The following is a 25,908-nucleotide window of genomic DNA, read 5'->3' as shown; positions in this document are numbered from 1 at the left end:
AGCTACTTTCTTAGAACAAACAAAATCCATACATTGAGTCTTGCTAACCAAGGAAAAAAATAGGCAAATGACTGATATACGTGAAAAAAAAAGGAGTCATGACTATCACTACAGAGCCCATGAAAGGAATGTCATAAACAACTTTATGGACACAAATTTGATAACTTAGATGAAATGGACCAGTACTTTATATCAACCCTCACACTGGGAGAACTGGATAACCTGAATATCTATTAAAGAAATTGAATCAATAGTTTATAAACTTTCAAAAATAAAGCACAGACATATAATTTCACTGTGAATTCTACTAAATGTCTAAGGAAAAAATAACACCAAGTCTTCACAATCTTTTACAGAAAATAAAAGCAGAGGGAAGACTTCCTATCCCATTCTATAAGTCTGGAATTATCCCAATATCAATCCAGATAAACTGATATAAAGAAGTGATAGAATAAACAGATGAGAGAAAAGAGAAAAATCTACCGTGTGGAAGAATTCCAAAGTATTTATGTAGCGACTGTATCCTCAGGGATGTGGTGCATACTCCCCACTCCTTAAGTGCTGGCTGTTCACAGTGATTTCATTCCAAAAAGAACAATATGGAAAGGGATGGGGGTGGGGAACGAAGAGCTTTACAGTAGAGAAACCTGACAAAGGTTACCTCGGCCAAGTGTTTGGGATGAACATCAATCCTATTGACAGTATATGCCTTTGATGTGATATGAGGGTGGAACGTGCTCTTGGTGGTCTCCCTCCTCAAAACCTGTAACTGTAATCACTAGTAACATATCAGACAAGCCCAATTAAGGCACATTCTGCAAAATACCTAGCCAGTACTCCTCAAAAGTGTTAAGGCCATAAGCAACGTGGAAAGTCTGAGAAACTGTCACAGCCAAAAGAAGCCTAAGGGGATATATTAGTAAAATGTGATAGGGTACCCTGGATGGGGTCCTGGAATAGAAAGAGGGCATTAGGGCAATGCCCTTCGGTCAAAGGACAGACAGCTGAATTAGGTCAAACTAGGACATCTGAATAAAGCAGGGACTTTATTAATTGTATAAATGTTGGCTTATTAATTGTGACAAAGGTACCATGACTACTATAAGATATTTGCAACAAGGGAAACTAGGTATGAGGTATGTAGGAGCTCTCTGTACTGTCTTTGAAGTTCTCTGTAAATCTGATACTATTCTAAAACAAAAAGGCCATTAAAATAAATTAATGGGGATATGTTGAAAATTGGATTGCCTATCTCCATTTTTATTCAAAATTATGTTGGAAGTCCTAGCCAGTGAAACAAAATAGGAAAAAAGAATTTTAAAAAAAAGGAATAAAATGTATAGGGATTGGAAAGTAAGAAAAAAAAAACCCTATGTTTCTATACATAAAAATGCAACTTTATAAATTAACTTCTAGAATTATCATAGTCATTGAAACTAAACTAATTCTACACAAATCATTTTATTTTTATTCTTATATACCAACTACAAACAATTCAAGATCTTTTCATATTATTGAAAGATATTACGATCTACATAAATGATAGATATACCACATCAATATTTTTGGAGACTCAGTGCTTTCAATTCCCCTCAGATTATTCTATGAATTCAATGCAGTTCCAATAGAAATCCCAGCACGTACATTTTTGAAAATTGATATGTCAGTACTAAGATGTACATGGAAATGCAAAGGAACAAAAATGGCTATAACAAACTTGAAAAAGAATTACACAATGAGAGGATTTGATTTGCCCGAAAAAAAGATTTATAGAAAGCTGCTGTAGTTAAAGCAGGTAAGAATTGGTATAGTACAGACTCACAGACCAATGGAAAGAAAAAGAGTGAAAAGAAACCGTTCTCATATGAGCACCTGAATTAAGACCAAGGAGGTAAATACTTCGGGGTCAGTTGGTTATTCATGTGGGACACATAGGACACTTGATACCTACTTTGAATATTTTCTTTAGGATAGGCCTGCTGATTAGTGTAGCTTTTATTCTTCGTTCAATGATCATTCACTACATGGCATTTTCCCATTTAATTTTCTTCGTAAAATCTATATCTATCTGAAATTATCCCATTTACTTGATTGCTTTTTAATATTCTGCCTTGCTTCCACTACAGTATAAAGTCCTTGAGAGCAAGAATCTTGTCTATACCGCTCATCATTGTCCTTGGAGTATCGAGAACATTTCTTGGCACAATCATAAGCTTTCTAATAAATAAATGAATGTGTAAATCTGCCAGGGAAATTCGAGGTGAAAAGGGCAGGTGATCCCTTGATCTAGCACTTGAATGTTGAGGAGAGGTTTACACGGGAGAGCCTTGGGTGAGGTCATGGTCTGGGATGTATTCCAGGTAGAGAGCTTGGCAGGGGATGAGAGGTGTGACGAACGTGTGAGAGCATCACAAGGGGATTTTCTAAGCAGGCCATTCCTATACGTAGCAAATGGAAATGTTAGAGTCACTTATTCAGTCACAAATCTCAGATTGTATGATTTTCTCTTGATTTTATATATAAACACCTGCTTCCTGACTGAGCTATCAGCCCATGATACTGAAGATTTGTGCTTTCGCCCGACCCAACTCCCAGCCTTTTCCAATTGGAACTGCACAAGCAGATGTTACTCGGCGTTTACTTATACTACTTGGTATTATTATTATTATTTTTTAAGATTTTATTTGACGCAGAGAGACACAGCGAGAGAGGGAACACAAGCAGGGGGAGTGGCAGAGGGAGAAGCAGGCTTCCCGCGGAGCAGGGAGCCCGACGCGGGACCCGATCCCAGGACACTGGGATCACGACCTGAGCCGAAGGCAGACAGACGCTTAACGACTGAGCCACCCAGGCGCCCCACTACTTGGTATTATTTAAATCAGTGGTTCTGTATGTCAAGTGTGGGTCATGCTCACCTAGTTTTTTGCTTGCTTGTTTGTTTTTAAATATATCTTCCTGGGCTTTCCTTCTGGAAGATTAAAACAGAATGTCTGGGTAAGTTAGACAGCTAGCTCCCCAGATGTCTTAGTTTGTGCTGATGTAACAAGTTACTATAATAATTACCATAACAAACTGCCCTAGTCTGGGTGGCTTAAACAACAAACATTTATTTCTCACAGTTCTGGAATCCGAGAAGTCCAAGTTTTAAATTTTAAAACGCCTCCACCTCTGAAAAACATTTTTCAAAGACTCAGATTATAGCAGAGTGCACAGCCTCTTTATTTAAGGATGCTACCGGAGTACATCAGCTCCAGGTGTTTCTAATTATGGGGGAGGTTATCCCTCGATTTAAAAAAAAACGCAGCAAGCAGGGCAAGCTTTGTTCTTTAAAATAAAACGCTCAAAACTACCTATTACTTTTCAACCAATTCCTAGGATTTATCTCCGAGTCTCTACTAGCTGAAGACTTCAATAAGATTGTTTTAGAGATCTTAACGTCTTTTTCCTCAGGGCCAGTCCCTCACTTAAATACTAAAGCGTTTTATCAGTCCTTTGTCAAGTTCAGAGTCAATCCGCCATTCCCTTTCTCTTCAAAAGTGGGCCGCTAGAAAGAAATCAGAGGCAGATATCTGCAGGTGTTAAACCCTCTCTGGGCAGAGGCAGGAGGGAGGTCTAGCCCCCGGGTCAGCGCCGCGCCCCTGACCACCAACCCCGCCCTTCCGCGCTCGGCCCGGGTGATCGCGAGCTGCCTCGGGGCCTCCGCACTTTATCAGGCCCACCTGGCGCGGCCCGGGGGCTCCTCCCGCCAGCAGGGGGCGGCCGGGCTCCGCGCGCCCCGGCCAGGAGGGGACGCCCCCGGCGGAGGAAGTGCCGAACTCCGGCCAACGCGCCCGGAGCGCTGGCGGCGGCGGCGGCGGCGGGAAGCGGCCTCCTCGTCGGGTCCTCCCCCGCAGGCCAGCCCCCCCCCGGCCCTCTTTCCGTTCCGCGCGGCTGGTTCCGGGTCCTGTGACCCGTCAGGCGGTGGCGCGGGCGCACGGCGGCCGGCCTCGGGGACGTTGCGACGGCCGGCGGGGGCTCCGCAGGCGCGCGGGGACAGCGCGACAGGGCGGGGGCCCCGGCGCGGAGCCCGAGCTCGCGGGGAGAGGGGGGCGGCCGGCTCGAGCGGGGCCGGGGGGGGCGCTCATGGCGGGCGGGGGACCCGGAGACCCGGGCCAGGGGGCGGCGGGGGCCGCTGCGCCCGAGACCCGCGAGCACCTCTTCAAGGTGCTGGTCATCGGTGAGCTCGGCGTGGGCAAGACCAGCATCATCAAGCGCTACGTCCACCAGCTCTTCTCCCAGCACTACAGGGCCACCATCGGGGTGGACTTCGCCCTCAAGGTCCTCAACTGGGACAACCGGACGCTGGTGCGCCTGCAGCTCTGGGACATCGCGGGTAAGCGGCGGGCGGTGGGCACCGCTCAGTCTGCTGTCCTCTTTCTGTCCTCATGACCTGAGCCGAAGGCAGACACTTAACCGACTGAGCCACCCGGGCGTCCCCAGGTTCCTTTGTAGAATGTTTGTCATCACGTACCTTGGATCTGAGACCCTTTTTTGTGAGTGAAACTCCCTTTTTCAGATAGGGTGCTCTTCTCCTAGGCCAGGCCCCTCCATGCCCCTCCTCCGAAGGTGAAGATTTGCGAAGGTTGCTCTTGAATCCTTCCTCCTTCCCTAAACCAACACCTGGACCCCTCTCCACCCTACACCCCTATGTATTGTTTCTCTGTCATTTGCTTTCAGTTGCCATTTAGGAGCATAATACCCCTCTTTGAGAGGGTACTTATCTCCTTGCTTTAATTTTTGAAAACTTGAACTCTGGCGGGGTGGGCATTTAAAAAGATGTTAACTTTGGAAAGCTTAAATATGGAAGTGATACCAAAAGTTACCCTGTTCAATCATTGCTGGAAAGAAGCTCAGTCTGCGATAGAGAATTTTTACGGGAGAAAGTACAGAGCTGGAGAGACCATCCTACAGATGCATCAACCTTAGACGATTTGGTCACCCAGCTGGTGGGGGGGGGGATGACGACATAGGTCTGTCTGCTAGGTAAGTGCTCTTTTCATCAACAGCTTATTCCCTGAGAAGGTATTGAAGAATTATAACCTATATACTCACTTATTTAAGAACAGACTTCTCTGCCTCAGATATGAGGATAAATTTATGTATGTCAGTTCCTCAGAGAAAGGGGGATGATCAGCCCCGGGCTCAGCTTTTTTTTTTCTTTTGGTTACAGAAAACCAAAAGTTCGTTTGAAGAGTCATCTTTTGAAGCCAGAGGCTTCTTTTGAAATACTTCCTGCAGTTTCACAGAACACTTGTGAATACTAGTATTGCTTCTTGACAAGGTCGTAAATTCTGAAGGTTGCCTTACCATGTGATAGTCATTCTCCAGGAATCTTCAGTGTAGCTGTAGATTTCCATGAAGATGATTTTAAACCCCCACCTGGGAGTGTTGTTGACTTTGCCTTATTCTTCTTGTAAAATAATATATTTAGCTATTAAATTTTCATTGGGCCTCACTGCAGGTAAATAAAAGATTTTATTGGCACATTTGTGTTTTTAAGCTTCACGCAAAAATACTTATATTTGGAGACTTGGGAAAGCAAAATCATGAGTAATTTTCTCCCTGGGTATCACTTCTTCCCTTTTTTTGTCTACCTTGAACCGACCTATGCAGCCAGGAAGGGGACATAGTCTTGTCAGACTCTGGTACATATTGGCCTAGATGGAATGTGCTTGCACTTTTGCCTAAATCCAAAGATTGAGCTTTGCCAGGAAGGAAAGCAAGATTTTAAGATCTCGAACGGGGATTCCTGGTTGCAAGACCATTCAGCAAGTACACACCAGGTGTTAATAAGATTTGAGGTAAACTATGAGGTAATTAGAAATTACTAGGCTCACCTTATAAATAAGATTTTCAGAGATGGGATCTTAATATATAAGGAAGCTGCCACAAAAATAATTTGGCTTTCACTTGAGGTTTAGAGAGTATGTTTGCTTTGAATATTTGACCTGTTAGTGAATCCTAGCTCATACCATTTGAATTAAGTCATAATGATGTAATGAAGGCAAATTGAAGGCCACTCCAGAAAGTTCCCCAGGGCTAAACATATTTGCCTTATGTAGTAACCCATTAAATCATACTGAATCCTCAAAGGATAGAAATATTCCTTTACTGCAAAACAGTAGGTAGAACTGGTCAGTTGATAGGACTAACTTAAGGTGTGGTACTATTACTAGTTTCTTTGTCGTGGCTTTAGAGATGAGAAAATTGGTAAAGGAATACACTGAGTCTCTATACTTGGAAACTTTGGCAAGTAGAACAGGTGGGAGTTGTCCAGACATTCCCCATAAATGTGGCCAAGCAGTTTCAGCTGAACTCTTCAGATCAGGAACCATGGTGACTCTTGGGTACAGGCCTTCGGAATGCTTTTTTATTGCGTGAAATGAATGTAGCTTTAAAATCCAGATGTAATTCAGTACAATTTTTGTGTTAGGCAACTGTCCCTTACATTACACCTGTTTTGAGATTGCTCTTTTTTTTTTTGAGATTTTATTTATTTATTTGACAGAGAGATAGAACACAAGCAGGCAGAGGGAGAGGGAGAAGCAGGCTCTCTGCCGAGCAGGGAGCCGGACATGGGGCTTGATCCCAGGACCCTGGGATCATGACCTGAGCTGAAGGCAGCTGCTTAATTAACCACCCAGGCGCCCCTTGAGATTGCTCTTAACACATTAACTGAAATATACTAAGTTACTGAAGTCGTCAATAAAATTTTAAGAAGTTTAATAAATACTACTAAATTAAGATGTAGCAAGAGATGTCTCTAAGCTTCCTTTTGTTGTTGTTACATAAATTAACCCATTTATCATAGGCCAGCAATGTCTTAAATGGTGGAGCTTCTACTGGTCTCCCAATTCCTGCGGTTGTCTGGTGGTCGACTTTCCTGGGCTATAGGTCCAGGCACCACTGGCTACTGTTTTCATGCAGGAACCACAGTGCCAGATGCCCGCAGCTCATCTTTTCATCTTGGTTTTGGCACAGAAGGAGCAAGTGTACTTGGTGTCCTGGCTTATTTCAATTTTCTTCACCATATTCCTGATGGGCCCCTTATTTACCAGCAATTTCAGCCTTCTTGGTGCATTTTGTTTGCCATGTCACTGCAAACTAGGTTATTTCCCAGAGCAGAATATGATCCGCCCTTTCATATGTATCATAAACGAAGTAGTGTTTGGCTTACTACTTATTATAACTTTATTAGCAACTATAGAATTTTCCAGGTCGATTGAATGGCTGGTCTAGACTAGATCTTTAAAAGGAAGAAACCAGTTTGTCCATTTAGATCTAATACAGTGTAGTCTTCCTGTATTTGTTGAAGTGATTTACCTTTGCAGGAGAGGCAAAATTTTATCCCTCCCTTTTTAGAGTTTTCAGCGGGGCCTGAAAATTAAATTGATGCCAGACAGATTAACAGCAGAAATTTATTTCACATAAGTTTTCTCTGACACGGGAGCCCTCATAAGAAAATGAACACCCAAAGAAGTGGCAAAACCTAAGTGCTTTTATACCAGGTTGAACAAGGAGAAGGAATTGTGGAAAAATAACTAATACGGGGAAGCTAAAGGAAAATAAGCGTTATTTTATAAAGTCTGTTTGTAGAGACGTCTCTCCACTTTGACTCCCATCCCTGGTGATAAGAATGTTTCTTTCCTCCTAGAAAAGAGAAGACATCTCTCACATGAGAGTATTCTTATCTGCTTTCAGGGAGAAAAAGAGATTAGAGCACCCTTCTTAAACCTGCTCTTTTTCAAGTGCCTTTAGTTCAAAATAATCCTTATGCCAAAGTGGCATTTTTTGAGGAACTGATCTCTTCTGCCACCTTTCACTTTTTAGAATCAGTATTTCTATATAAAATAATCTGAATGGATAACACTCCTTTGGGCCCAAGAACAGATCAGGAACCTTCTATTCAGAAGTTCCTCTGAGTATTATTTACCTAGAGCATAAAATGCTTGGTTGGAAGGCATTATAACTTATATAAAGCATACTTAGATTCACTTTTTATTGTTTTGATTCCCATCCCAAATTAGAACTACTTCCCTTGTTCCATCTTCTACATTGACAGCCCCTGTACCTCATGGCCTCTTGCCTGCCTTCATAACTCTCCTATAACCCACATAAACAAGAATCTGGAATATTATCTCGGATGCTTTCTTGACCTTCAATGTATCTATTAGTCAACAATTATTAATATTCGGGTTTCTTCTAAGTATGAAGAAGCAATGCTCTGAGGAATTAGATTTGTAATCTCCATCTTAAACACCGACTATTACAATGACTTTCCAATTAACTCATTTAAAGGGATTTTTAAAAATCTTCATTATATCTGACTTTGTACAATCTTGCCATCCTCAGCCTTATGCAGACTCAACTGCTGTGCTGAATTACAAGTGAAGTCTACCGTCCCATCTTACATCTTTAAATCTTCCTCAGTTCGTAAATCCGGAGACATCTTTGGGCGCCCCAGTCTGGACTTTGCATCCACAATTGCCCAGGCAGGATGGGCAGCGTTAACAGCATATTTCTGTTACTGCTCGTGGAAATTCTGATAATGATATGCTTTTTGCCTTTCCTTTTTTTTTTTATTAATATGTTACCTTTCTCAGTTGCCTCAGTTGTCCCACATAGGCTGAAAAGTGCCCACATTAGCTGTAGAGAGAGGGGGACATCGAGAGAAAACGCTAAAACTTGACCTTTCTTCCCAACCATTTTCCTAATCATTCTATTGTTTGAAATGAAGATCTTGAAGGCTTTTGGAGATCCCATAGTCTAAATACCGAGAAGTGTCGTAACTTGACCAAGAGAACACAGATAATCAATGGCACTGTACAGAGACACGTCTCATGACTCTGAGATATGAAAACAAGCTTTTAATAGTGCAGCGGATTTTGGGTTCACTGGTGTCAAAACAGTCTAAAGATTGTTGTCGAACAGTTTAACAGACTCTTGTCTAAATTTGCAAATGTTCTGGTCATTCTTACAGTAGCTCATATGACTCCTACTTTATACCCATTGTAGTAATTACCATCTCTCTATGTTATCAATCCAGAATTTCCAGTTATACTCTTTTTTTTTTTTTAAAGATTTTATTTATTCATTTGAGAGAGAGTGAAAGTGAGAGAGGTCACAGAGGGAGAAACAGACTTGCTGCTGAGCGGAGAGCCCGACATGGGGCTCAATCCCAGAACCCTGAGATCATGACCTGAGCTGAAGGCAGACGCTTAACCCACTGAGCCACCCAGGCGCCCCCAGTTACACTCTTCTTAATTAACACAGAACTTCCAGCGTAGTTACTTTTTGATCGACTCCGTCATTTTTGGGGGGCATTTTGGAAAGACTGTTTCCACAGTGTGGACTTTCTGGAGATAACAATGCCGTTTTATTGACAGATACTTGTAGAGCACACCCTGGAAAAGCACGGTGATAATTATAGATGTTTGCGTGGTCTACTCTGATCTTTGAAACCTTTTTAAACCTTTAAGCCATGCATTATTCTAGAGAGGCAGCGTTACTTTCAAATGTATTTTAGGAGAAATTTTATCCATTATGTGTATGTTTTCTTGACCTTCTGATTTTCTTAAGCTTCTGATATGGAAATTTCAGTGATTCTTATTCTGTTTTAAAGCATACCCAGGATTTTGTTTTTATCAGGTGTGGTAAGGCCCACACACCAGATCATCACCACTGAAAAGATGGGTTGTTATTCATAGTTCCCAAGAGAAGGGAGCATGCTGCCCTATGCAGGGTCACATGGGGAGGCACCGGGGTTGGTCGAGAGGCGGAAGGAGCAAGGGAAGAGCATGCACTAGGCTTTATTGTAGTTTTTGCCGGAAGGAATGGACAAGACAGCATAGGCAAGCTGAGTAAGCTTAGGATTGGTTAGTTTGGAATATTTGAGTGGGCGTTGGGCTAGAGGGGTGGTCTCTGGTTGTTTAGTACCTGGCCATGGGTGATTTAGGGCAGGAGGATAGTGTGCTAGACTGCAGGAGCCTGAAAAGGGAGGCAGATGGGTGGTGAGGACTCTGGATTGGTTGGTTTGCTTATCAGAGATAGGCTTTCAGCAAGTGGTTTGCTGTCTGTCTCTAAGAACTAGCTAGCTGGAAGGGGCAGTCCCTCCACTGGTCCCCAAGGCCCCAAGATGTCAAAGCATTATAAAATATAGGAAATAAAAAACATGATTGATCCATATTTCTAGGCATTTGTTAGAAGAGATTGAGAGACGAAAGAAAGTGCTCTTCCAAAGAAGAAAACTTTGAAGGCCTTATATTTGTAGCCTGAGGATAGCATATCCTTAAACTGGTGATGATTTCACACTTAATTAACACTTAAGTAGTAGAGAGTGGACTAAGTCGACAAGTTTAGGTTGTGTTGTGGTTGCAGAGATCTCCTGGAGGGGGGGAGAACAGGTGCAGACATATAAATGGAGCGGGGTGGTGGAATTCTGTAGGGTGAGGTAAAAGATCAGGATAAAAGTGCTTTAGAATTCTATTCAATTATATTTTCAAAAGTGCTTTTTATAACCAAGGAGGCTAGACACATGTAATTTCCTCACTCTCCTTTTGAGAAAGAAGAGCCACATATAAATAAATGGGTAGTAGGGGTTTAGTTTAAGGATCTCTGACAGTTGGCCTTACATTCTCTTCTTCCCCATTCTTTCCACTCACTTCTATTTTTTTTAAAAGATTTTATGTATTTGACAGAGAGAGTGCGTGCACAGGCAGGGGGAGCAGCAGAGGGAGAAGGAGAAGCAGGCTCTCTGCCAAACAAGGAGCCCAATGTGGGGCTTGATCCCAGGGCCCTGAGATCATGACCTGAGCCTAAGACAGATGCTTAATGGACTGAGCCACCCAAGTGCCCCATAAAATGCAGATTCTTTAGCATCAACTGTGTCAATAGATTTGGCTACCTCTGACAAACATCCCTATGCATCGTGATTTTAACAAAGAGTTTAATTCTCTCACCTGGTAAGCCTGTGGTTGGGCAGTCCACAGCTGCTGAGCAGAACCCTAAAGTCCTCACGGACTGAAGCTGACATGGCACCGCCCACCTATGCCTTGGTCATAGTCTTTGTGGTCCAAGCAGACGTGCATGCCTTGCTGTGAGGACCGCTGGGAAATCTAGGGCCTTTTTTTTTTTTTTTTAATTGGACTCACTGCTTCCCCAAATAAAATTCTGTGAGGGGATAATGGAATAGACAACTACCAATTCTCCATACTTACCAAATTAGAATTCCTAGAGGTAGGGCCTGGAAATTTGCAACTACCAAGCACTACGTGCAATCTGATTTCTACTAAAGTTGAGGAGAAGTTGTTCTGTCATTGGCTTTGCTGCACCCTGAGGATAGATTGATCCTCTCACCTCACTCAAGGAGTTCTCCACTTAACGGGGCAAACCTGCTTGCTCCCCGTGCTCCCTCACACTCACCTTCCATGACCCTGGAGTTCTTCTCGATTTCACATCACCTCCTCCTTGTCTGTGTGCCTATCTCAAGAGCATCCTTCTGAGGGTAGTGTATGGACACAAGAGCATTTACAGGACAGAGATGGCACATTTCTTGCTCTTGTTGAATAACTAGGTAGGAAAGGAAAAAGCTAATATCTTAAACTTTTAAAACTACTATGACTTTGAACACAAATCAAAAAGATATTTTGATTTTATTACTTGTTTCAGATTGATTAAAGTCAGCCATTCTTTTTATAGTCCCACAGAATAAGACCTTACACAGTGACTGAATACCACAAAAGCCCAGTCATCTTAAGGTAGCAAAAAGAAATCCAGAGTCTGAGTTGATCGGGGAATAGGTAATTTTGAGAACTACTCAGTATTACCACCGCTACCGTCTCGAAAGCAGTTTATTTTCCTTTTAATTTAGGTGTTTTCCTATTTTGTTTCTGTATTCAGTTTGTTACTCTTTTGTTTGACAAACCCAAGACCCATTATGACATCACATTGTTGCCTATATCATGGTATAAAAAATTTTAATGGATAATTATCCTTTTAGAACTGATGACCGGATTTATTTTTATTTATTTTTAAAGGTTTTATTTATTTATTTGAGAGAGAGAGAGGGCACAGAGGGAGAAGGAGAAACAGACTCCCCACTGAGCAGAGAGCCTGATGTGGGGCTCAATCCCAGGACCCTGGGATCATGACCTGAGCCAAAGGCAGACGTTTAACCAACTGAGCCACCCAGGTGCCCCTGATGACTGGATTTAAATGAAATTTGACTTGGTATTGATCTGTTGGCCTTCTAACATGTTTGTTAGCAGTGCTTCATCTCTAAAACGCACAATGAGATTTAAGGATTTTTTTTTTAAAGGAGTTTACAAGCACTAATTAGAAACTATACTTTTCCACTGGATCACCTTGAGTAAGACTGTGTAGCTCAAGTGATTCTCGGTGGGAAAGGGTAAGAATTTCTACTTGGAATACTAAACACCAGTTGTCTCATTACTTTGATTTGTGTTTCATGGTGAAATTTATATTTTGAGTTTCAAATAATGTGAGGAAATATTTAGGTTATTTATCAAATGAGGTCATGAACATAAAATATTGAGATGAACATTAAAAAACTAAACAAAGGGAATGATTAAAATCACAAAAGAGAGCATCTCTGGCCTCTCTTTCTGATAACCGTTCAGAATGTAGTCCTTTCCTTTTCAAACACAGAGGAAATACCTTCCTTTTGGAAATTTACATATAAAGAAAGAAGGCAAATTATTTTGTGGTTTTCTTTTCCTTAATTCCATTATGTATTTTTGGAAATATGTTACCTCAGCTCCTTTTCAAGTCATTAGTGTTGGATACTCCCAAATATTACATAAGCATTTTGATCTTTTTGCCACCATATATACCTTAAGCTTCATCCATTTGGGTATATAAGTTGTGCATCTTTAAATATCTTTGAGCCTAGATGACTAGCACTGCTTTTTCTTCATTCTCATTGCCATGATGTCTAGTTATAATAAAGGTTCCCTCTTCTAGAAAAGGAAGTAACAGAATTTTTTTAAAAGATAAAACATTTTAGAGTCCTTTGGAATACTTTGGCAGTCTGCCCACAGCAGCTGCCCCAATATGGGGTAACTAAAGCATTCAGCACTGGAGCACTGCCCATAGCTGCTATGGTAAAGCCCTAGGAGACTTAGAGAAAGGGTTTACCCTGTGCAATAGGGCTGTGCTAGCCTTGAGGAGAGTCGTCCTAGGCCCATGGCACTGCCTTGGGTCTGTTTGGAAACATGGGACATATGGAGCAACATGTACTCCAGAAAGTCTTTGGCTAACAGATTGGACAGCACATTGGATAATAGATAACTTGGGAATTGGAGCAATTTTTTCTCCCTGGGATTTTATTTTCTCATCTATAAAACAAGAGAGGTTGGACTAGATGATATGGGGTATCCTCTCTCAGTTACAATGTTGTCCATCTAAGTGTTGGTCAGGAAGGCATGAAAGTGGGTCCCTCCTCCTCCAGTAAGAAATGACTGCAGCACTGGTTAAAGAAGGTGGTGTTGCTTAGAATCTCCCCACCCTGTTTGAGCTACTTCCTATGTAGAGGAAGATCTCCCAGGTCCTGCTGAGTTTTTATATTGCCATAAGCTTTAACTCTATACACACACACACACACACACACACACACACACACACACACACACACTCCATGAAATAAAACTCATGCATCTGTCTTTGTATTTAATAACTACAGACATCTCTACCCTCTCCTCTCCTGTTCTGGGACACAACCCAGGAGCAGTCAGCATGGTAGGAATTCCCTGCATTTTATTTACATATTTATGTAAAGTAGAATCCAAGAATAATAAAGTTTTCTTGGACTGAACTTAGAATGGCTGATTGGCTACTTCCCAGAGACTATTTATATTTTTTTGTCTAAAATTAAGAAAAAATAATTCTAGGATTCTTCAGAATTCCTGTGCAATTTAATGTAAATATGAAAGTTTTTTCCATTAATTTGGTCCCTAGCCCTTTTTTAAGCTTAGGGCTAACTCCCAAAGTGTTGTGAGAGGGAAGTAGTACAATGCATCATTTTTTTTTTTAAGATTATTTGTTTATTAGAGAGCTTGTGCATGAGCAGGGGGGAGGGGCAGAGGGAGAGGGAGAAGCAGACTCCCTGCTGAGCGGGGAGCCGGACCTGGGGCTCTATCCTAGGACCCTGAGATCATGACCTGAGCTGAAGACAGACTCTTAACCAACTGAGGTACCCAGTCGCCTCAGAATGCATCATTCTCATGGGGAAGACTCAGCACTGTTGGAAGTTGTATCTAGAAGTTAAATATGTGAAGCTGTTGTGTCCAAGTAAGCATCTGAATGGCATTTCTTGATAAGAAACAACTAATAAGATTAGCTTACATACCTCTATGAATTCCATCCCTTTGTATGCTACCATAATATACTCTTCATATCTCTGATTACACCTAACACACCATGGTATCAGTGTGTCTGTGTCCTCAAATAGACTGTGAGCTCCTTAGGAGAGGAAATCATATTCATTGTTCTGTGATGTTGACCAGTGTCCAGCATAGTGCCTGGTACATGGAAGGAACCTAATACATATTTTTTAGTGGAAATCAAATCTAGATATGAGGTAAAAAAATAAAATATTTGGGAGTTGTATCAGTCAGGATAGACTAGGTTATGTTGGGGTTCCAACAACATTAATATGTCAGTGGTTTAAGATAATTATTCCTCACTCTTTCTACATGTCCATAGTGAAGGCAGAGGTTGGGGTGGAGGGAAGGATGTGAGGGCAGGTTTGCATTGGAGCTACCAGAAGACTCAGGCTAACAGAGGCTCTACCATCTCTTGACGCTGTCATCTCAAAATTAGGGTTCAAGCCTGCTGTAGCAGGACAAGGACACTGTCACCCAAGTGATTCTGCTTAGAAATGACACTTCTGTTTACATTTCATGGGCCAAGACTAGTTCATAGCCACTCCTAATTTAGTGGGGGCAAAAGAGTGTGATCCTTCATGCATCTAGAAGTAGAGGAGAATGGAATATCTGTGAACAGTAGTTTTGTTTTCCACTATAGTTCTTTTAGGCAATAATAAGGGAATAGATAAAATTACCCAGACAGTAATAGTAACAAAGTTAGGGGATGCAACTCTTACTCTAGTAGCAAAGTTTCCTTTATTTTCTAGTTTAACAGCTGGAAGAGTTTAGCATATCTATGCATTCCAACCTTTGAAACCAACATAGTTAAATCTAGATTTTACCTTGTTAGGTTTATTTTTGGAGAACAGCTCTTAAATTTATGTTAAGATTATTTTAAATGAATTCATTGTATCTTTTTCTATTCTGTAATTAAATTTAATGTATTTTAGAAATGTGTGTTTTTTATTTGTTTTGACCAATTCAGGAATATTTCTGAAGCAGTAGTGGATTACTTCAGAATTTTTAAAAAAGGAGATGATGAACTCAGTAAAATAGGAAGTATACTTTACTATTCTGTTGGAAAGTAAGCTATTTTCCTAAATGCATGGCATGGCCTTTTGATTCTGGATTATTTACATTTGATCCCCATTGCTGTCTGGATTCAGTGATTGCAGAATTTTTAGAAAATCATTATATTAAAGTTATCACAGAGAAACTTAAAACATCAGAAGGGAGAGCTGGGAGGGCTTAGAAGATCCCTAAAGATCCTTAAAGACACTTCACTTATTTGGCAGAGAAAGTTACATGCCTGGGGTTGCTTGACCTTTAGTGCTTGATATTTTGATTCTCTAGTATATTTGTACTTTCCTCAAGTTCATCGTCCTTTGCAAACTGTTTTCACCACTACACTACCACTACAGCATATAACTAGTTTAAGGCTTTGCCGGGTTTAGTTGCACCATTTTAAAGAGGATGCTCAGGCTTTCTTCATATAATACATTTATTGAGCACTTAATAATAATACTAGCTAACATTTACACAGTGCTTACTATGGGCCTGACATTTTACTTTTTGAACTTAAGGTCTGTGCATGTAAATTATACTTTAAGTACATGCCTTCATGAATTTTTATATAGCACTTCCAGTTCAAGGGATAGACCATCCCTCACCCCTTAGAACAGAAGTAGCAAATACTTTAGGTTTTGTAGGCATTCACTCCTTGTTGCAACTACTCAACTCTGCCATGGTAGAATGAAAACAGATGTAGAAACCCATAAACAGATGAAGGCGACAAGATTCCGATAAAACTTTAGCCAAATTTGACCATGAATTATAGTTTGTCGTACTCTGCCCTAAAAGACTCTCAGGCAGGCATTTTACATTAAACCTCCCCAGTGAGCCTCCGAGGTAGGTATTATTTTTTATTTATTGATATATAATTGACATACAACAAACTGTACAATTTGATGTTTTGCCATATGTAAACACTAGCGAAACATCATTGTAATCAAGATTGCAACCATTTCCATCACCCCAAAGGTATTTCCTCTTGCCCCTTTGTAACTCATCTCTCTGCCTTGCTGAAGACAGTCATTGATGTGCTTCCTCTTACTAAGTCACTATAGTTTTTATTTTTAAGGATTTGATATAAATGTATTCATAGAGTAATAACCTATTCCCTCTCTGGTCTGGCTTCTTCTACTCAGCATCATTATTTTGAGATTCATCCATTTTGTTACTTGTATCCATAGTTTGTTCCTTTCCTTTCTATTGTTCTATTTCATTGTATGGATATACCATACTTTATTACTATTTTGGCTAAAAAAATAAAACATCTATGAGCATTCACAAACATGACTTTGTGTAGACATGTGCTTTCATTTTGTTTGGGCAAATACCTAGGAGTGGAGTGTGTTGGTTATATGGTAGTTATATGTTTAAATTTTTAAGAAACTATCAAATTGTTTACCAAAGTGGATGCACTATTTTAAAATTCTTATTCTTACCAGCAGTGTATGAGAGCTGATTGCTCCACATCTTCACCAGTCCTGGGTATAATCAGACTTTTTGTTTTAGGCATTCTTGTGGGCATGACGGGGCAGCTCGTCGTGATTTAAATTTGACTTTCTCCAATAATTAATGATGTTGGGCATCTTTTCCTCTGCTTATTTGTCATTGTATACGTTCTTTGATAAAGTGTTCCAGTCTTTTGCTTACTTTATTAATTAGATTTTTTATCTTCTTTCTTTGGAGTTTTGAGAGTTCTTTATATGTCCTGGGTATAAGTCCTTTACTAGATCTAGGATTTGCATCTTTTTTCTCCCAGGCTGTACCTTTCCTTTTCGTCTGCTTAATAGGGTAATTGACACTATTTTGAGTTGCCGTATGGTGTGGTTGTTAGAAAGCACACTCTGAGACTATCAGAGTTTTGAATCCTAACCTTGGAACCTAGGGAAAATAACTTGAGGTTTCTAAGCCACAGGGTCCACCTAAAAAATTACTTGTCATACACATTTCTGATTTTCTTATGTTTTACCAAGAAGTTTATATGAGGACAAATTTGAATATGATTTAGTATGATTGGTTGAAAGTAGTATTTTTAGGAATTTATAAATGATTCAGTAAACAAAACAATAGTAAAGCTTAATGGTTCTTCATAAACATCTGGATTTCTATACTTTTACTAGTTTGGCATCCTACCCTCATTTCTAAATTGAAGGGATAGTCCAAAAGAGTACTTTCTTATAACTGTGAAATAATCTTATAATCTGGACTGTCTTAATGAGGCTAGTTTCCCTTGTTGCCATAGTCATTTTATATTTAATAATTAAGATTTATAAAACTGAAAGTAGTATGTACTCTCTAGTTAAAATTGAAGTCAGAACCACTTTAATGCAATCGACGTCATCTTTTTGCAGAAGAGTGATATTGACTTTGACAGTTAGTATATCCTCTGTGACTTTGCCATGTATGACTATTAAGTGTGTATGTTTATGGAAAATGGTACAATGTTAACTTCTTATAAATGTCAGCACTGTGATTAAATAAGCTATATAATTGGCTGGTCAGATTTACCTTACCAATAAAATATGAACATGATAGGTTTCATATGTGACCATTTGTTACAATGAAGTTCAGACATCTGGACCATCATAGTACACTTCAGATAAGCCCGTATGAGGAGTTGTCACAAACCAAATGAACTGCAAGCGTATCCATTTAAGTTTGCCTATTGTGTTTTTCTTCCATTATTTCACTAAGCTATATCTAAAACTCTGAAGCTATAGTAGAATTTGGAGAAGAAGGAATATTTTTTTGTGGCTAGCTTTGCATTTATTACTATCCATAAAATGTAGATAACGTGTGTTTTACATCATGTGTTTTAACAGGAAAGTGTCCTATCAGTTTTGTTTTTATCATTGGTCAGAGTTACCCATCTTAGATTTGCACTGATTGCCTTTTTTCCTGAGCACTCTAGTCCATAACTTGACAGACTGAAGGTAAATGCCTTAGAAGTCGGGCGTCTGGGTGGCTCAGTTGGTTAAGCGACTGCCTTCGGCTCAGGTCGTGGTCCTGGAGTCCCGGGATCGAGTCCTGCGTCGGGCTCCCTGCTCGGCAGGGAGTCTGCTTCTCCCTCTTCCTTCTCGTGTTCTCTATCTCTCATTCTCTCTCTCTCAAATAAATAAATAAAATCTTTAAAATAAATAAATAAATGCCTTAGAAGTCAAGGCGACTACAGGATGGTTCAGAATGGCCAGCATTGTATTAACATGGGTGCGTGGGAGCCAGGAGACCCAGGCTGTAGTCCTGCCTTATGTTGTCTGTGCCACTGTCATCCTGGCCAAGCAGCTCTCCACATGGATTTTCATCTGTCAGATGAAGATTAGGGTCGCTCCTGTGTCAAAGAGCAATACCAGACAGAAAGGGGATGCTTTGCAAAGTCCCATGTAGTATGTGAAGCAGTAGAATTTTCTCCAAAGTATTTAACATGTTAAATTATTTTAAAAGTATGATATTTGAAGTACTCTATAGTTGATCCTTCTTTTAATCACACAGCCACATGTGCCACTTTTTGTTTGTAGGTTTGCATGTGTATGCTTTCTTGGAGGAGAGCAATCTTGCATGCAGAGTCAAAAGTGGGTGCAGGCTAGAGATGGGGAGGAAAGATGAGCTCCTTTATCTCATAGCCAGTTCTAGTCTTTTTGACTGCATTTTACCCACCATACTTATCTTCTTCCTGCAAGCTTCATTTTCTTCTATTCTTGTCTCCTCTCCCCCTCCGCCACCAGCTTGCTTTTTTCCTTTATTAACTCTTCTCTTAAACCAGAGGGCGTGGGAGGTGGGGGAGCTATGGGCCCTGTAGCTTTAAGCACTGTCATCTGGATTTTTTTTTTATTATTTTTTTAAAAGATTTTATTTATTTGACAGCGAGAGTAGGAACACAAGCAGGGGGAGGGGGAGAGGGAGAGGGAGAAGCAGGCTTTCCACCGAGCAGGGAGCCCAAACATCCCAGGACTCTGGGATCATGACCTGAGCTGAAGGCAGACGCTTAACAACTGAGCCACCCAGGCGCCCTTGTCATCTGGATGTTTATGGAGCATGTGTTGGACATGCGCAGAACATAAAGCTAGCTAATTGTGTACTCAGACCCCATGATCAGTCATGTGGTTCTGTGCATCCTTCATCCCACCAGTTTCTTTGCTATGGAATGGGAGACGTGTTTATAGCACTATGCCTAGGGTCAGAGGGGTTATATCTAAATATAGACTCTGTCTGAATTATGAGCTCTTAATCTCTTATTTATTTTTAGGGCAAGAGCGGTTTGGCAACATGACCCGAGTATACTACAAAGAGGCTGTTGGTGCTTTTGTAGTCTTTGATATATCGAGAAGTTCCACATTTGAGGCCGTCTTAAAATGGAAAAGTGATCTGGATAGTAAAGTCCACCTTCCAAATGGCAGCCCTATTCCTGCTATCCTCTTAGCTAATAAATGTGACCAAAAAAAGGATGGTGGCCAGAATCCTCCCCAGATGGACCAATTCTGCAAAGAACATGGTTTCACTGGATGGTTTGAAACCTCTGCAAAGGTGAGGTCTGCTTTGTGTTTGTATCTGCTCTGCTCTTGTAAATCTGAGCTTTAGATGGGTTTATGTGAGTGAGTGGTTTTGGGGAGCCTAGAAAAAGCCAAAGTAGAGCATGTTATAGTTTCTTTGAGTGGGCAGCAGGAACGCTTTCAAAATTGGCTAATGTGGAGGTGAATAGAAGGGCAGGTTTTCCATCAAAATAAAAATTAGTTGTTATTTAGAGCAAAGAACAATGACATTCTCTGAGTTGGAGCCTTTAAATGAAACACTTCTGCAACTGGAGTTTATGGGGAGATAAAGTGTCTTGTCAAGCCCAAGCATTTTTGATTTTTACTGAAGGCTTCACGAAATACAGGGACATAGATGACCCTGGTGAATGTGTGGGTCATGTGCAGTACTAACCAAAATGGACACTGAAAGTATCAGATGTATTCAGAGGATGTTTGAAGAGTTTCAGATTAATTGTGTATGAAAGAATTTGAACAAGAGGCAAGTATCAACACTTGTGACATGCTTCATGAATAGTGGAGTGAGAATTTTTTCTTTCATCTATTATGGGATACAGTGTTTTATGAAGAAAAACAAAAAACACTTAAGTTGGTTAAAAATCTTGCCAGCCTAGATATGTAAGAAAGCAAAGGTGAAAAATCACAAGCGCAAAATATTGGTGGGGAGGGAGTTCGTTAATGTGCTTTGGAAATTTCACATTATAGAGGTCAAATAACAATTGGACTTATGTCAGAATGATGAAATGTTGGAGAAATTCTCTAATGACAAAGTCCAAACCATAAGACTGTGCATCTTAACACAGTCCCAGCATTTGGGATGCCTTCTGTGGATTTCTTGTAGGTATGTATTTTTTAAAAAAGCCTTTTCCTCTTAGCTAACAAATGTGACCAGGTTTATCCACTGGTCAAATTACCTACTTACGGCTAGGTTACTTTTGGCTTTACCAGAAACCCACCCTAAAAGTAGAAGATGATTTGGTGCTGCTGATGATCAGAATAAGGAAAGCAAAGCTATGAGAGACTGCACAGAAAAGCGGCTCTGGAGAGAACTGAGTGATGTTGGAGTCATCGGAAAAACTAGTGTCTGCTGGACGCAGAAGTTTTTACTCCTAAGCTAAAGGCTATTTGTTTAAATAAATACATCCTAGACTCTTAAGATCTAGTTTCATGAGTAAAAAGTGGTGGCAGAAGAAAGTTGCAGTGCGGGGCCAGGTGCCGCGTGAGCACTTCGGCAGGCGGGCAGGAAGAAATGGCGGAAGGGGAGGCGCCTCGTGGGGGCGCGTGTCCGGGAAGCCACACCCTCCGTCCGCGTCCGCGGAGTGTGTGTCAGGTGATTTGCTTGACTTCCCAGCTTTGTTGGGAAATAATCCGTGGTACATGCAATGTTTATTAGAGCATGAGATTTGTGGGAAGAGTTGCATGTATTACAGATAAAATTTCTTCTCTAAGTTTTATTTGAATTAATCATTCAGGTAATAAATCCAAATTCATCCCCAGAATCTAGATGGAAGATTTAGAAACAGCGTCAAGTGGCGTGTAGCTGGAAACTGGAAGTCATCAGCTTTGTTAACATTTATAGACAGTTACATGTGGAGTGGAGAGGGAAAACATTGGTTCATCGTAGAAGTTTCAGGTCTCTTCTGCGCTTTCCTACAAATCTATTAGCAACACCTTCTGCAGAATTTCTTCAGTAGTAATCCAGGAATTTTCCAAGAGAATAACAGTAATATGAAATTTAGGTTAAAATTTTAGTCGAGGCTTAAATACTGGCCGAGTGTCACTAACGCCTGTATTTCTGAGCTGGCCGGCAGCTGACTTCCCAGCTGATTTCTGCTTGAATTCCTGTGATCTGAATTTTAACGGGAACACAGCCAAAAGACAGTCTTGGATTCATGAACTTCATCTTTTCACCTTTATGGCAAATAATGGATTTCCAATACGAAAATGTGTGACTAATTACAATATGGGATTTTCTGTTCCTAATCAATTGCTACTAAATGCGGTTAAAGAGCATTATAATTCTTTGAGATAATGGGAATGGTGGGGGCTAAATGACTTTTGGACATTCAAAGATCAATACTTAAAGTTAATACTTATCGTGGGAGTGGAGATAAAAAAAAAAAAAAAAAACCTTGATGCTGGAAAAGGTACCCGAATGAATAGCCCAAGTCTTGCCGGTTTCTCACTATCTGAGAAAGTATATCAGATAAGGGAGATAGCTAGAATGAACCTCATGTTGTTAGATCGAAATTGGAGAGATCAATATGAACTTAATGTTTTATATGTATGTATAAATATATATGTTCCTGTGTTTATATGTGTGTCTATATACACATACATAAACTGATAAATGTAGAAATTGATGTGTCTGTGGAGGGCACATGTATATTTACTAGCTCTGCCTGCTCAGGAGCAATGACACCACAGGTCCAATGAGCTTTCTAATCCCCAGAATTTGGTTTTTATTTTTTATTATTTTTTAAAAGATTTTATGTATTTTAGAGATAGCATGATCTGGAGAAGCGGCAGAGGGAGAAGGAGAGAGAATCTCAAGCAGATTCCCCACTGAGCACAGAGCCTGATGTGGGGCTCAATCTCATCACCCTAAGATCATGACTTTGAGTCGAAATCAAGAGTCAGATGCTTAACTGACTGAGCCTCCCATGCGCCCCCAGAATTTGGTTTTTAAATACTGTTCTCCTGCAAAAAGAACAGAAGTTTAATGGAGAAATGATTGATTCCAGGATTGGTGGGACAAGGAAAGTAAAGATGCAACAGAGATATTTTGTGGTGCCAGAAATTAAGGAAACACAAAATGATGGAGACCCATCAAAACGAAACAGGACCCTACTTATAGGAGCTCCAAAAATCCAAGACGATTTGAGCAACAAAGTAAATAACTATTGTAATGGATCTCTTCCATAGAATAAAATAATAATCCATGATAGGAATAAACCAATGAACAAGTAGGGGAGAAGAGGAAACTCTTCCTAACAGTAGAATTCCAACTAATAAATGCAGAAGGAATCATGGAAATAGGTAGTCACCTTTATTTTTTAAATTTTTTTTAAAGATTTTATTTATTTATTTGACAGAGAGTTAGAGAGGGAACACAAGCCGAGAGAGTGAGAGAGGGAGAAGCAGGCTTCCCACCGAGCAGGGAGCCCTATGCGGGGCTTGATCCCAGGACCGTGGGATCATGACCCAAGCTGAAGGCACACGCTTAATGACTGAGCCACCCAGGCGCCCCAGGTAGTCACCTTCAATCACCATGGTAATAGCTGTTTTAGGGAAGAATTAATTGATGTTAAAGTTAATGGGGAAAACTATGGTGAAAAATAGGATATTTCCATATTTGAGCTTACTAAGTACAAAGGAGAAATAGTAACTATTCAGTGGAGAAGCCTGGCAGACATGACGTTAAGCAAGTGTGCCTCTCGGACGGTGAGAGGGACACATCGCTTACTCCTGTCAAAAATGCATAACTTGAGTTTAATGATACAGAAACCTCAAACAAGCCTAAACTGAGGGATAATCTCTGGCCAGTATGCTGCTCCAGGAATGTCAAGGTCATGAAAGGCAAGGTGACTGAAGAACTGTCCCAGGTTAAAGGAGACCAAGAAGACATGAGCACGAAATACAGCCGGTCACTTGGATCACAGATAGGACATTGAGACAATGGTGACATTTGAATAGGCTTCATAATTAATGCTGACACTATTATCGAATTTCCTGATTTTATCTGGAAATCTGGATATCCAGGATGTTAATATTTTAGGAATATGAGTGAAAGGTCTGTAGGAATTTTTGCTACTTTGCAACATTTTTGTCAATCTGAAATTATTTAGAAATGAAAAGTTAAATATTTTTTTTAAAACGCTCAGATTTTGTTATGTGTTACTCGTGTATTTAATGACAACTAATAAATCTGTCACACAAATGTTATAGCTAGTGAATCCTTAGGGTATTTTTAATGGACATCACACCTACAACATTGTTTCAGGTTAATTTACACATGACAACTAGAAGTAATAATCCGTACTCAGAGAAATGACATGATGCATTTATCATATTTTAATGTGCGAGCCCATTGACATTCCTCTTCATAATGTATCCTGAATGCTTGACTTAAATGTTCAAGGGCAGGAAATTTTTCATCTTAGTGCTTTCATTTATGTGAGTGGCAACCCAGCATGGGATGATGATTCCTTTTCAACCATTGAAGATAGTTCATTGAACCTCGGGGGCAAAAAGTTTGAAACAGGAACATCAGGAAGGGGAATCCTTTGTGAAAAGAAGAGAGTTCTGTAGCCACATTACTCAATGGTATTGACCTCTGAGGGTGTATACCCTGTAGTGAGGGAGAAGATGTAGAGGGGGTGTCCACCGTCTTGTCCCATTAATACTCCTCATGCTTTCTTCTAAGCATTAATCCTTAGAATTCATCTCGTTCATCATTTCTGCATTACAGGATAATGTAAACATCGATGAAGCAGCCCGGTTCCTCGTGGAGAATATTCTTGCAAACCAACAAAGCTTTCCAAATGAAGAAAACGACGTGGACAAAGTTAAACTGGATCAGGAGACCTTGACCGCAGAGAGCAAGTCCCAGTGTTGCTGACATGGTTTCAGCATCTGTCCCGCGTGCAGAATGCAGTCTGCCTGGGCTGGAGCCAGTCCTGAGAATGGATAAGGTGGCGGGTGTGCTGTTCTGTGAGTCCTCCCGGGGCTGCACTTTAAATGAATGCTCTGGTTTTTCTTCGGGTTGGATGAATCTTTCTCCCTTTTCAGAACGACAGTGATGGCACCCCTGGGAGCCTGCGCCCACAGGGGGGTTTTCTGGTGGTCACCATGAGTTCAGGATAATGTTTACATCCTCTGTAACATCTTTTTAAATGGTGGGCCCCCCCTTACCAATTCCAAGTTGTGCCTTGTAGCAGCAGTGCTGGGATGGTAAGAAACCTGACCTGCAGTCTTTGAGCAAGGCTATGGGTCCCTGTCTTGTCTCCACATTCCAGTCTCACTCTCCAGGGAGGCTGCAGACTCTGGTAGTCACAGAAGGCTTGAAGTTCCTGTTTTGCAGTTTTTCCTTTTTTTTTTTTTTCCTACTTCAAACTTTGATACTTCATGTAAAATTGTTATCCTTAAATATTATAATTTCAAGAGCCCTACCCAGGGTGGCATGTCCTTGCCAAGGACTCAGCACACACATGGCGCTGGGTTTCTAGCTCTGGTTTGGTTGCTGGCAGTTGGAAACAATATAAATGAATATTCCTTCTCTCTCACTCCAGTTTTTTTTCCCCCCTCTTCCTCCTGGTTGTTTATTTTTGTACCTGAGAGCCTGGCTGGTATTACTGTTGCAATTCTCTCCAACTGGAGCTAGTCTTTTCAAATCTGTATTAGTAATGGTCGCAGAGAGAAGTCACTTCAAAGCATATACAATGAAAGCTGAGGTTCTGTATTATGAATTATGAAAGAAAATAGGTCATGTGTAGTTTTCTGTAAAGTTTGGGACATTTAAAGGATAGCACATGAGAAACTTAAGGCAGCCTCATAATACTTGTATTACCATTTAACCCAGTTAAGGAAAAAAATAAATATTTTGACTGAAACCTTGTTTTTGTGAATTAATATGGTTCTAGAAAGGTAAATGGGGTGTACTTTTCTGCCTTACAAAACTTTGTGTCTGTTCACTTTTTCCCTTTGTTTTTCAGGGACTTGCTATCATCTGAAAGGTCCAACCTATTTTTTTTTTAATTTTTTATTGTTATGGTAATCACCATACATTACCAACCTATTTCTTTCAAAGGAATTTTAAAAGTGTTTGTGACATAAGCCAGAGCTAATACAAAATGAGGCATTGATCAAATTGTCTTATACATTATTATGAA

At 40.5% G+C, this 25,908-nt stretch overlaps 1 protein-coding gene across 1 annotated transcript; it reads left to right on the top strand.

Moving 5' to 3' along the window:
* The first annotated feature begins 4,107 nt into the window (after positions 1-4,107).
* On the top strand, positions 4,108-25,629 carry RAB32 (RAB32, member RAS oncogene family). The gene is made up of 3 exons (XM_028103392.2): positions 4,108-4,372; positions 19,735-20,012; positions 24,489-25,629. Exons 1-3 carry the CDS (start codon positions 4,123-4,125, stop codon positions 24,636-24,638), a joined length of 678 nt encoding a protein of 225 aa, XP_027959193.1. The 5' UTR covers positions 4,108-4,122; the 3' UTR covers positions 24,639-25,629.
* The last annotated feature ends 279 nt before the right edge of the window (positions 25,630-25,908 follow it).

This window comes from Eumetopias jubatus, unplaced genomic scaffold (genome assembly GCF_037043125.1).
Source record: "Eumetopias jubatus isolate StellerSeaLion01/CBP00866 unplaced genomic scaffold, mEumJub1_p1.0 scaffold_6, whole genome shotgun sequence".
Lineage (NCBI taxonomy): Eukaryota > Metazoa > Chordata > Mammalia > Carnivora > Otariidae > Eumetopias > Eumetopias jubatus.
Note: the sequence above shows the minus strand (reverse complement) of the source record. Positions and strands in the feature narration are given on the sequence as shown.

Excerpts from the sequence above, each read along its gene's own strand:
- RAB32 (XM_028103392.2), top strand. The coding sequence starts at position 4,123 with ATGGCGGGCGGGGGACCCGGAGACCCGGGCCAGGGGGCGGCGGGGGCC. Across the intron at positions 4,373-19,734 it reads GCAGCTCTGGGACATCGCGG|GGCAAGAGCGGTTTGGCAAC; the intron begins GTAAGCGGCGGG and ends ATTTATTTTTAG. Across the intron at positions 20,013-24,488 it reads GGTTTGAAACCTCTGCAAAG|GATAATGTAAACATCGATGA; the intron begins GTGAGGTCTGCT and ends TCTGCATTACAG.